Source organism: Mytilus galloprovincialis, chromosome 2, assembly GCF_965363235.1.
Source record: "Mytilus galloprovincialis chromosome 2, xbMytGall1.hap1.1, whole genome shotgun sequence".
Lineage (NCBI taxonomy): Eukaryota > Metazoa > Mollusca > Bivalvia > Mytilida > Mytilidae > Mytilus > Mytilus galloprovincialis.
This window is the reverse complement of record NC_134839.1, coordinates 62,510,452-62,523,502: the sequence shown is the minus strand read 5'-3', so window position 1 is coordinate 62,523,502 and position 13,051 is coordinate 62,510,452. Positions and strand designations below refer to the sequence as shown.

Below are 13,051 nucleotides of genomic sequence, written 5' to 3'. Positions count from 1 at the left end.
GCAGTTTATGTTCTTTACCTGATTTTTCTGGAAGCATTTACCAATGACTGATGTCTAAATGTCACTGCTATTGACTCAGCTAGGTAGAATGCTGCCTTTAATGGGAATGAATCCATATACTGTAGAGCAAGCATGTGACATATAGAGGAGTAAACTGGTGGTGATGGAAGATGCTGGACTTGTTTATAAGCTTCCTCTAAAGTCTCGATTAGTTGGTTATTAGCTGTAAATAGTGTAAGAAAAATATCATAAATTCCCCTGTTTTCGTATAAAGTAAAAGAGCATACGATATAATTGAAAAGGAAAGTTAATGAATAAAGTGTACCCTAAAATATCTCATGAAAAAGAACCATAGATTCTATCTTATGAGCACAAGCTCATAAATTCTACATCAGATAATTCTACAAGATTGCTATGCAGGTAACACTAAATGATTTTTAAAATAGATTTATTTGACTTGATTACCCTATTTATTAATAAGTACTCTTTTAATGAATTCTTACAAGTTTGACTGTCAGTCTTTGGAACAGAATCTATCTTGACAACTTTTTCTGATTTCACTTGACTTCTTTTTAACAATTTGCTGGACCTAAGGACTTCAGTTGTCTCCCCTGAAGCTTGCTCTTCAGACTCTTCTGCTTCTTTTTCTGCTTTCTTCTGAGTCCTTCCTCTCCTGGTACCCTTCCCAGCTTTATTATCACCTCGGAAAATTTCTATTGACTCATTTAAACTAATTTCTGAAAGTAAACAAGCACTAACAATCAAGCATATCTGTAAGAATTCAGAAATTTATCATATCTTGAATATTGCATAACAAACCTAGCCTTACTAATTCTGCCTTAGTACAATCTTACTTGCAAAGACAATTACTATTATCAGAACTTTGTCCTCCTTTATTACACATAGACACAATAAATATTGAAAATTAAAATGTGTTTTTTTTTAAGTGAACCACTTCACATTGTTGTAATGTTCACAATTACCATCTTTTTATACTAGTATATGCAAAAAAAATAATCATTCCTACTTGTTCAGGATTATAGAAATGCTTACTTCTGTTTAAGGAGATATTTTTATTTTTGTGAATGCACAAACCAAATTAATTCTATAATAGATTATGTACTCAATGATGTCATTCAGTAAGTTTTATCACCACTTTCTTATTTACCATCATTTTCTGTGACCTCATGTATAATCAGATTATCATATTCATAAACATCATCTTGTGACTGGATGGAAAAAGTGGTATCTTCACCGTGGTCTGTATCTATCATTTCTGTACAGAAAAAACAAGAATAGGTGTTTATGGCAGAACACATTAAGCATTATTTATTTTACATTAAAACTTTATATAAAAGTGATCTATTCATTTTACTACTTGGACTTCCTAAATATGAGCAATTCATAGTAAAACAAGAGTGCACACACTGAAATGTCTCGCCTTCTTTACTTATCATTGTTTTTATGTTGATACTCCTAAATATAAAGCTTTATTACGACTGTCACATAAACTTAACATGAACCATGAAAATGAGGTCAAGGTCAGTTGAACCATATGCCAGGCAGACATGTACGGCTAACAATGCTTCCATAGGTCTTCATCTGACCAAAACACAAAAACTTAACACTGAGCAATGAACCGTGAAAACCAGGTCAAGGTCAAATAAAACCTGCACGACTGACATATAGATCATAAAATATTTCCATACACCAAATATAGTTGACCTATGACATATAGTATTAGATAAAAAGACCAAAACTCAAAAACTTAACTTTGACCACTGAACCATGAAAATGAGGTCAAGGTCAGATGACATCTGCCCGCCAGACATGCACACCTTACAATCATTCCATACAACAAATATAGTAAACCTATTGCATAAAGTATGAGAAAAACAGACCAAAACACAAAACTTAACTATAACCACTGAACCATGAAAATGAGGTCAAGGTCAGATGACACCTGCCAGTTGGACATGTACACCTTACAGTCCTTCCATACACCGAATATACTAGACCTATTGCTTATAGTATCTGAGATATGGACTTGACCACCAAAACTTAACCTTGTTCACTGATCCATGAAATGAGGTCGAGGTCAAGTGAAAACTGTCTGACGGGCATGAGGACCTTGCAAGGTACGCACATACTAAATATAGTTATCCTATTAATTACAGTAAGAGAGAATTTAACATTACAAAAAATCTGAACTTTTTTTTCAAGTGGTCACTGAACCATGAAAATGAGGTCAAGGACAATGGACATGTGACTGACGGAAACTTCGTAACATGAGGCATCTATTTGTCTGTCATCACTTTTAAAAATCGAAATTTTCCATAAAATAACAGATTTATTTTAAGTGCATGTATTTAGTATTGAATTTGAGATTTTTTTTTTGATTTTTTTCAAGAAAAATATCAATCCTTTTAAATGCTTTAATTAATTATCTGAAAATTGAACTTATGTAGGTCAATGAGATATTTCTTCAAATTAAACCTTGGTTTATGCCTTTTTGAATTGTAGATTCAGTTATAATAAATAAAATCCTTTGATTTTTTTTTCTTTTCAGTACAGCATAAGACTCATAAAATAATTTGTACAGTAAACAATAATATTCTTTAAATGTAAGATACCTGATTCATCATCTTTGACAGTAAGACTGTCATCCATTCTAAACAACTTCTCATCTTCAGATTCAGAATCTGATCGTGTCTTTTCTGTGCCATCAACCTTCGACCTCTGCAATCTCCGGGTTCTTGTACATGTTGTAGTCTCTGTTTTCTTACAATTTTTCTTCACTTTAGCATTTTTACTAATTGTTTCTTCTTCTTCTTCTTCATTTTCATTAAAGTCATAAATATCACATAGTTTTGATTCATTATCATCTTGGTTTAATCTTGCACTTTCAATGCTCTGCCCTTCCACATCCACCTTCTTAGATTTGGACACAGTTTTTCTCTTGCTAACTTGGTTCTTAGACTTAGCTGTAGGTCTCGGTATCTTTGATTCTTTCTTATTTGATTTTGTCTTAGGACTTGTAACTTCTACATCTACTGATGTATCATCAGAGATACTGTGACGTGCTGTTTCAACATCTACTGTTTGTTCATTCACAACTTTACCTTTCCTTGATCTTACAGACTTACACCTAACACTACCTTTTTTATTTTTGACATCACTTGATTTTGTGGTATTTTCTTCATCGCTGAATGTATAAATATCATTATTGCTGTTTGAAGATTTTTCTGCAGCCTGTCTTTTACTTACTGGTCTCCTTTTCCTAACAGAAGTCAGAGGTTTTATATCATCTTCATCACTGTCCATTATCAAATCTAAAATAGCCTTACGACTACAAACACTTCTTGGTGTCTTCATCGACAACTTTGGCTGAGTTTTGATGGGAATTTCCATCACTTCTTTATCTACTGTGGATAAGTCTGTTTCATTCTTTAATTCTGAATTTTTCTTCAACTTTGATCCCTTTTTAGGTTTTTCTTTAACCGAACTGTTTTCCTTAGAATCATCAACAACATTTATTTCAGTGTTTTCTGCTGTTTTTTTACGATTGGCTACATTTTCATCATTATCTTGTTCATCCAGACTTAATTTTTTGGGTTTGTTTTTTGTTGGTTCTTTCCTTGTCTTTTTGACACTCTTAATGTTCTCAGTGTTGACATTATCATGAACCTCTACATTGATTTCCATGGCATCACTATCCAAATCAATAGACTGTGTCTTTGCCTTCCCGCCAAAGTTTTTCTTTGCTACATTCTGTTTACTGGTACTGTCAACTTCATTCTTCACAGACATCTTCTCAAATTTCTTAGACAGATTTACAACAGGTAAGCAGTCAAACAAGTCCTGACTAACATCATCTTTTACCATCACTGTATCACAATCAGATGAAGACCTATGACAACTTTGCTGATTGAATCCACATAATGATTGACATAGTTTTAGTCTAGATTGTATTACCAAATTACTTTTATCTGATACACTGATATCTTCACCTTGTTTTAACAGTTGCTGACTTCTTGCCATATCCTGATTCATACACAATTCAGCTAAATTGGTTATGATTTCCATATGTAGAAAGTTCAACTCTTTCACCATAACAAAGTTTTCAAAATTATTCCCACGATTCTTTTCTTTTATCAATCGACAGATAGCTGCTTCCATTTTTTCTAGCATTATTATAGCTTCATTGTCCTGATCCATTACAATGTAAACTTCAGTAACCATAGGAACAAGTTTTAATAAGAGTAGTAAATTATCATTACAATAGCTACATAAGTCTTGTTCTAAAATATGATTTATACATTCTGGAATGAGTATCTCAGCTACTTGAGGTTCTTTTGTAGTGGTTGGAGATAAAACTTTGTAAATTTCAGACAAATATTTCACAGCTTCCTCCCCTTTATCACTAGTACAGTGAAGTTTGGCTATCTGAGATGAGAACTTGATATTCCTGCAAAACATGAAACTTGGATTATGCAAAGATTTTAATAAATTTGGTTTGTGATTAATAATATAATGTAGGATACAAATATCTATTGGTTTTCATAAGTACATGACAATAAACCCCAAAAGTTCTGCACATAAGCAAACAAAACATTGATTCTACCCGCTTAAGAATATCACATTAAGGCCATAGGCAAGTGCTCTAGTGCAGAATAAAACTAACAATCGTTACTGTGACTGTTACAAAGAATGGTCATCATATGCAAGATAAGAACTTTCATTTGTAACAAATTGAATGAGAGGAACTGCAGGCAAGGCTTACAAAATAATCTAGATTGTTTCGGGAAATCACAATTGATAGAGAGAAAAGGAATATTTTGCTGCTTTTTAATGCATTCAATGCATTTGTATGTTTATTTCATTAATTTTTAATTGACATTCATACATTCAAATTATGCTGTTTATATTTTCAATTCCCAATATTCATTACTACTTATAATTTTTTTTCGATATTCAGACAGTTTAACCATTTCTAAGCTCGTAATAAAATTGATCAAAATATGAAATATGACCCTTTTTCATTAACTTTACATTTGATAGAAAATGAAAGATGTCAAAATAGTTAAACTTGAATATAATCTTTTTTAAATATTAATGTTAATAACAGATTGAAATGCTTCCTGAATGTAAACACTCAACAGACAACAGGGGATCTTACCATGAAGGGAGACCAAAGTATCGAGCTATTTTCCATCCCTCTTTTAAGTAACACTTGGCCTCTCTGGCTTCCCCAATGTGAAAGTACAAGTATCCTAGATTATACAGAGATTCCAAAACTTCTATCAAGGCTGTCCATCGATCTACAGAGTTTCCTAAAAATATAATAGTATTAATTAGATAGTAGAAGATTTTGTATGAGTGGCAATGAGCGTCTTTCCATCTAAGTCACAATTTGTAAAAGTCAACCATTAGAGGTCAGATCTGAAGTACCTGTGTTTTTTCAACAGGTAAGGCCTTTCAAAGACCATATATACCAAAATGAATTGGTCTATTAGAGAGATAAACAAATAAAAAAGATAGGTCAAATTGTGAGTTGGAAGTTTTGTATAGAGATATCTTAGGTAACCCAACTCTTCCGGACCTAACATACAAGTATAACAATCTGAGAATACATATATCTATCATTTTATTTCAATTTTACTTTGTTGGTTTGATATATTTGCATATTTCAAAGGGAACTAATATTGCTGAAATTTTGCTAATACTACACACATCTATTTTAAGGTATGGGGTTTTCTCATACAATTAAGAAACATTTGGGGACTTTAACAATTATGTAGCCTGCCAACAATAAACTTCCATCACTTTATCAAAATTGATAAAATGATTTAAGATTATTTTTTTTTACAAAAAAAGAGCACTATCTTTAATATTGGAACTGTGAAATCATATTCACCAATTTTGTCATAGTTAAAGTCCCTGGTGTGAAATCTAAATAAACATTGATAAATGGAAACTCTCTTAACTAAGTATACCAGCTGTTCATAAGTTGAAATTCCCCTAATCTAAAAATAGAGAATTATGTCCCTTTGCAAACAGAATTTATATGCAAATATCCTATACCAATGATTTGAAAACTGAAGTAAAGATGAGATATATAAAACACTAAAAACATAACACTTGTATGTCAGGTCCGGAAGAATTGGGTTATCCAATATTAAATAAACAATGCTATAATACCTCCAATTCACCATTAGACCAGGCTCTCAATTTTTTCTAATTTAAGTGTGATGTAGTGAAATAAAGCATTCATTGAAAAAACTTCCTTTGGATTAAAATCAAACCAAATGCTTGAATCATATGAAGAGATAAATATTTCTGTTATAACAACAATGAATTAATCCTACTGTATTCATAAAAACATAGTTACAACTTCTGATGGTCTTTTTTTTCTTCAAATTATGCATTCTGTTAAATAAAAAAAAGAAGAAAAAAACTAACACAGTGGCTCTCAAAAGCCTGCTATAATCTTGTTCTTAATTAATAAAAAATATTCCTGAGTTAAAAAAACAATTATGAAACCTCCCAACAATTTACTACAATCAATTTATCAACAATGATTGATTTTTTTTCCCAATAGTGCCTAATTTAGAAGGAATTGTAAAAATTTATTCACTAACTTTTACTTGCTGATGTTTCTGTGACAAATTTAATGAATATTGATAGGTGGAAAATCCCTTATCTAAGTCTACTAGCTGTTAATCAGTAAAACTTCCCCTAATCTAAAAATAGAGAATTATGTCCCTTTGCAAACAGAATTTATATGCAAATATCCTATACCAATGATTTGAAAACTGAAGTAAAGATGAGATATATAAAACACTAAAAACATAACACTTGTATGTCAGGTCCGGAAGAATTGGGTTATCCAATATTAAATAATCAATGCCTCCAATTCACCATTAGACCAGGCTCTCAATTTTTTAATATTGTCAAATGAAGTTAAAATTTAATAATAAAAAAAAAATGATTTTTTTTGTTCAAACATTGATGACAGTTAATTACAAATAGTGAAACAAAAAAATGCTATCTTAATAGTCTTAAAACGAAGAAAAACTTTGGGTAGGATAAATTAAATAACATTCATAAATCAAATTTTAAGAAATAAATATTCATCTTTTTTTTCAACTGTAATAACTGCAAGAAAATATTCTGCCTCTGAATCACTGTAACAGAAAAAAACGGCTTGAAAAGAAAATTAGGGGTTTACCGGCTTTATTTTTCATGAAAAAATTTGTAAAGAGACATACAGCTGTATTGTCCTATTACATTCAAAATTCAAATAATTACCTCCCCTTATTTATTTAAGGACTTTTGTAAAAATAATTTATACATTTAATAACAACACTTCATACTTTGACATTCTAATCGTTAAAGGAGAAAGTTCGGTAAGAGCAATATTTGGCCCCAATTATAAAGTTAATAGTTACAAGACAATAAATGTTTTAAGTTGCCTTAAGGGCATGTGAGAAAGTTAAACAAAACTGTTTTTTGTCAAAGTTTAATTCTTACACATTGATTTTAACATCCCAAAAAGGTCCAAGATAAGGAATTTTGGTAAAATGTGACAAAATTAGCTGTATTTCAACCAAATTAAGGACCAGGAAACATAAAGCGCAGGCGTCAACAAACTTAATATTCAAATAAGACATGTTAAATGTCTTCACAAACATTATTTTGAAAGATCTTTGTTGTCGACATATGCGCTCTATATTTCCTGTCTATTAATCTATGGAAATGTACCCATTTTCATTGATTGTTTCGTGAAAAATCAATATGAGTACATCTTGTGACGTCATAATGAAACGCAGAAACATAATATTTTCAACAAAATGGCTCATTTCCTATCTAGTCACAGTTTTAGCTATAATTTATTGTGATATTGGTCAATAAATCCGAATTTGAAATTAAAGCTAAAAAAGGGGGCCGTTTTAGGACCTTTACCGAACATACTCCTTTCCAGTTTTATCTATACTCTTTCACATGTAATTTATAATACAAAGAAAATTTCATACCTTTACTTGTATCAGCATCTTTACATAGAAATTCTTTCCCCAAAAGAAACTGTACAACTCCTGTATGGAACCTCACAGCTTCATATGCATAATCCAAGCTGTAATCAGATTTACTTTTGTGAGGGAAGGTCAGAAATTGGGACATCAAACGTTTAGCTTTGCCTTCAAGGACTGAAACTGTCCATGTTTTGTTCTGTACTGAAATCACAGACAGGACCTCATTCAGAATGGATATTCCTTCTTCATACTAAAAAGTAAAAAAGAATACAGTGCACAAGAGGTAAATGTTGAAGGAGGGAATCTTTACATTGAAGAGTTCTTATCTGAACACTTGGAAATTTTAACTCTTTTTCTATAAAAAGTTTCGTCAAGGTTTAATAAGCATAAAACCCATACCACAAAAAGACAATTTTTTTCAGTCAAGAAGGTTCTTTAATCATCAATGCAAGATGACTTTCACACTCTTTTTTAGAACTTCAGTTCACTCCTGTTTTTTTGTTCAGTCTTTAGTTTCTAAGAAGCATTTTGTGAACTGATTTGTCTTGTAAATTTTTTTTGTATCATGCCTTGTTACAGGTTTTCTTCATCTTACAAGTTTTAAACATCATTTTCATATCTTCCCACTCTTTTTGTTGACAATAGCAGCCGGAACTGCTAACCTGTATTGAGCAATCTAGTTAACCCTAACTGTAGCTCAATAAGACAACTACCCAATTATACATGACAACCAAAATGAATGAATGAAGTAGGTTAACTTACCTGTTGGCTACTTAATTTATAATAGCACTTGGCAATCTGACAATGGGTTGTCTGTTCCTTCCATTTATGTTTGTCCCAGTCATCCATGCTCTCAATAAACTGTTCTGCCTCTGATATCATGCCAACAGATATAAGAGATTCTATAAGGAGACTTGATGCATCTGAGGTCATAGTAGAGATATATTTGTCAGCCAACTTATGGTACATTTCTATGACATGTAACTGCTTGTCATTCTGTAAAAAAAATAGAAAAATGTTTAAGTAAGCACATTTGAACTGGAAGTTAAAGGTTGTTAAATATATAAAATTAATCAGTAATTTAAACTTCAATAAACAAGATCATGGAAATTATTGTTAGAGTTCGTTATCATTTCAACATAAAGAAGTGAATGTCATGTTTACACCGACCTGGCACTGTAAACATCTTTTATGTATAATACTATGATTTTATTTCTGTATTCCATTTGCAAAACATTTTTTTTTGTTCAAAATTAAGCATGACATTTGCATCTTACTAGTCATTATCCTAAAGTTAGCAGTCTAAAGGTTTGATTTGCTTGCTTGCTCTGTTTGTATAAATGTTTGCTTGATCATTGTAATTAAGATTGACATCTGCAATCAATAGAGGGATGGAGATACAGCATGTGAACAGTATACGAAGATGTGATTGGACTGTAACTCCAAATACAAACCTTTCTCAATAGTTGATACACATGAGCACAAGTCTTGATTGACTGTAATAACATGGAAGCATCACTTATATCATCTTCTAATGTATCCCATAATGCAACAGCTTTATCCAACAGTTCAATGGCCTCTTTTTCCTTGACAACAGTCATATAAACACTTGGAGTGCCTGCAATGACAGTGTCAGGTTCTTCTCCAGGTTCTGGCTTTGGTACTTCAATATCAATACTGGACAAAATCTAAAGTAACAATGAAAATCATCAGACTTCAAATGAATACTATAAAATAGCTTAAAGTAAATTGTAAATGCTACTGACTGGCTTAATTTTTCCTTTAAAAATTTTATCAAACGAATTCTTCCTTTAAATTTTTGGCAACTGTTTTGATATAAAAATCAGTAAATCACATAGCCATTATGAGTCCTCCTACAACTTTTCATGAAAGCAGACTTACTTCATGAATTACTGAATGACATCATCGAAATCAAATTGCAAAATAAAAATAATGGTAGAAAAATCATCTACTTTTAGTTTTTTTTGTAACTCTATACCTGTGCTGACATTTCTTCATGGTTAATAACATACTGCCACAGGTATACTTGGCCCAAAACCTCCTGTGAATTCTCTACAGCAACCAGTACAGATTCTGCTTGTCTTAAGTATTCCAGTATGTCCCTGCAATAATATTATTTAATCAAAGTGATGGATAGCACCTGTGGAAAGTTTGCAATGGTAGATTGTAATATATCAAATAGATTGTAAATGTCTACATTGTGTGGTGAACTTTTTGAAAAAAAAAACTTTATCAAGAAATAATTGTAACAGGATGCTGCTTGGAAGTCTCCCAAACAAAGCTCTCAAAATTAGTCATTCCAACAGTCGCCTGACATTTGGCAAAGACCAATACAAATTGGTCAGGTCTAGTAAAGTGATATGCACAAGTGATGTCTAGGTATTACACCTGTATGTCATTCAAATCTTCTCGAAATCATGTACAGTAATATTCATGGTTTATGGGTGGGGATCTAGACAGTTTACAAGTTCTCACACAAGCAGGAGGTAGGGGTAAGAGTGACTCTAAGGGACTAGCCTTTTATTTCATCTGATTTGTTTTATTATTCTGTACAAGAATATATGTGGTTTCAGTTTGGGCTTTGACAGTTTTCAGTTTTCGAAAAGAAGGGGGTGGATCTTGACTGTTTACAAGTTCTCAAAACAGGATGGGGTGGGGTGACACTGAGGGACTGTCCTTATATTTCATTTTATTAGTTTTATTGTCCAATACAACAATATATATGGTTAAGGGGTGGGGATCTCAGTCGTTTAAAAGTTCTCAAACATAAGGGGGTGGGGATGACCCAGAGGGACTCCCACTATATTTCATTTGATTTGTTTTGTTGCCCCATAAAATAATATATATGGTTGGTAGGGGTGGGGATTTCAACCATTTACTAGTTTTCAAAAAGAAGGGGGGTGGGGTCACCCCGGTGGACTTCTATATTTCATTTGATTTATTTTATTGTCCCATACAAAAATATATATGGTTAATGGGTGGGGATCTCAACCATTTACAAGTTCTCAAACAACAAGGGGGTGGAAGTGACCCCTGGGGACTCGCCTTCAATTTGATTTGATTTGTTTTATTGTCCAGTACAAGAATATATATGGTTATGGGGTGGGGATATTGACCATTTCCGAGTTCTCAAATAGGAGGGGGTGGGGCTGACCCAAAGGGACTCCCATTTTATTTCAATTGATTTGTTTTGATGCCCCATACAAAAATATATATGGTTTATGGGAGGGGATCTCAACCATTTACACATTCTCAAACATGAGGGGGTGGGGCTAACCCAAAGGGACTCCCACTATATATCATTTGATTTGTTTTGTTGCCCCATACAAAAATATATATGGTTTAGGGGTGGGGATCTTGACTGTTTCCAAGTTCTCAAACATGAGGGTGTGGTGCTGACCCAAAGGGGCTCCCACTTTATTTCATTTGATTTGTTTTGTTGCCCCATACAAAAATATATATGGTTTAGGGGTGGGGATCTCGACCGTTTCCAAGTTCTCAAACATGAGGGGGTGGGGCTGACCCAAAAGGACTTCAAATTTATTACATTTGATTTGTTTTGTTGCCACATACAAAAATATATATGGTTTATGGGTGGGGATCTCAACTGTTTACAAGTTCTCAAACAACAAGGGGGTGGGGTGACCCCAGGGGACTGGCCTTTTATTTCATTTGATTTGTTTTATTGTACCGTATAAGAATATATATGGTTTAGGGGTGGGGATCATGACTGTTTAGTTCTCAAACATGAGGGGTTGGGTTGGGTGACCCCATGGACTCAACCTAAATTTAATTTGATTTATTTTATGGTCCTGTGATCATTACTGAAAACCATGTGTAACCGTCACTTACTGTTTTCAAGTTATCGTCATTTGAAAATTAAAAAAAAAAAAATCCCATAGGATTATATAGTAATTTACTCCCTTCTGTTGGCCCCTCAAAATACACCTAAATAGACCCCAAGAAGAAATAATAAGAACTGAGCAAAAACTTTTTTTATGAGTCTTAAAAGCAAGTAGTATAATTACAAAATTTGTTATAATCCCATTTTGAAATGCTGAATATGTAAAAGGCCGAGTTTATTATAGTCCGAGGTTGTTGTGGGCCGAGATTAGATGAGATACCATGATACTTTCGTTACTCTCTGGCTTTTACAAAACATTTGTAAAAATCGTAGTCAGTGTCGAAAAATGTTCATTCATGAAATATCTGGTCCGAGACCACCATTATTTCGTAGTGCATTTCTTTTAGAATATAAATGAAAATAAAAAAAATCCCACCTGTGCTTTCTCAAAGAAACTTTTACAGTGTGTTGTACTACTTTTGGGACAAATTATAGAAAAATTATAGAAAACTTCATCGGCTCTAACTCAAAATATGGACAATTTTATGTTTAGGGCGTCTTGAAATCTTTTGACAGCTTCCGAAGTGCTAATTTTAAACCTTTTTCAGCTGGACCAAATCACTACTTTCCTTTAAAATTCTGGACCCAAATTTTTTTACAGTGTAATTTCACCCCCCTACTTGCAATTTGAGGCATTAAACATGGAGAAATAAATTTGGAAGGGGTATAAAAATTAATGGCAAGTAACCCACTGTCAACACTAGGGACTATATTTGTGAACAACGAAAATCAAGGGACGACAATTGTGGTCTCGGACCATCTTAAACACGGTATTAATTTTCTCTTCAACCGGAGGAAGGTAGGAAACCTTTGAAACCGGAATTATAGTACTCCCGTTTGGAGGCACACATGTATGGATCTGACGCATGTCTGGAGAATACCGATAAAAGAATAACGTACATATAGGAACTGCTGTCAAGTGTGTGGAGTATTGATTTTACTTTCCGCAAAGCGCAGATCAGCGAAGTATTGTTTGTTCGCCATTTTCAAAATGAAGTTGAATTATTTGATTTATCGATAAAAATTCAGTATATTTTAATTCAGGCTGTATGCCATCAAAATAGGAAAGCTCAAAATTTCAAAAGCATCTTTC

At 32.7% G+C, this 13,051-nt stretch overlaps 2 protein-coding genes across 2 annotated transcripts in view; one reads left to right on the top strand and one right to left on the bottom strand.

Moving 5' to 3' along the window:
- LOC143064068 (KAT8 regulatory NSL complex subunit 2-like) overlaps positions 1 to 13,051 on the top strand; it is a 486,386-nt gene that overhangs the window by 31,007 nt on the left and 442,328 nt on the right. The gene's annotated exons all lie outside the window — the stretch shown is intronic.
- The window catches only part of LOC143064061 (uncharacterized), a 49,333-nt gene that overhangs the window by 23,945 nt on the left and 12,337 nt on the right, over positions 1 to 13,051 (bottom strand). The window contains exons 10-18 of the mRNA XM_076236574.1: positions 10,033 to 10,156; positions 9,488 to 9,721; positions 8,796 to 9,029; positions 8,037 to 8,283; positions 5,180 to 5,333; positions 2,634 to 4,468; positions 1,169 to 1,276; positions 504 to 737; positions 19 to 223 (exon numbers count right to left, since the gene is read on the bottom strand). Coding sequence (XP_076092689.1) covers positions 19 to 223; positions 504 to 737; positions 1,169 to 1,276; positions 2,634 to 4,468; positions 5,180 to 5,333; positions 8,037 to 8,283; positions 8,796 to 9,029; positions 9,488 to 9,721; positions 10,033 to 10,156 — 3,375 coding nt within the window. The remainder of the gene's footprint in view (positions 1 to 18; positions 224 to 503; positions 738 to 1,168; positions 1,277 to 2,633; positions 4,469 to 5,179; positions 5,334 to 8,036; positions 8,284 to 8,795; positions 9,030 to 9,487; positions 9,722 to 10,032; positions 10,157 to 13,051) is intronic.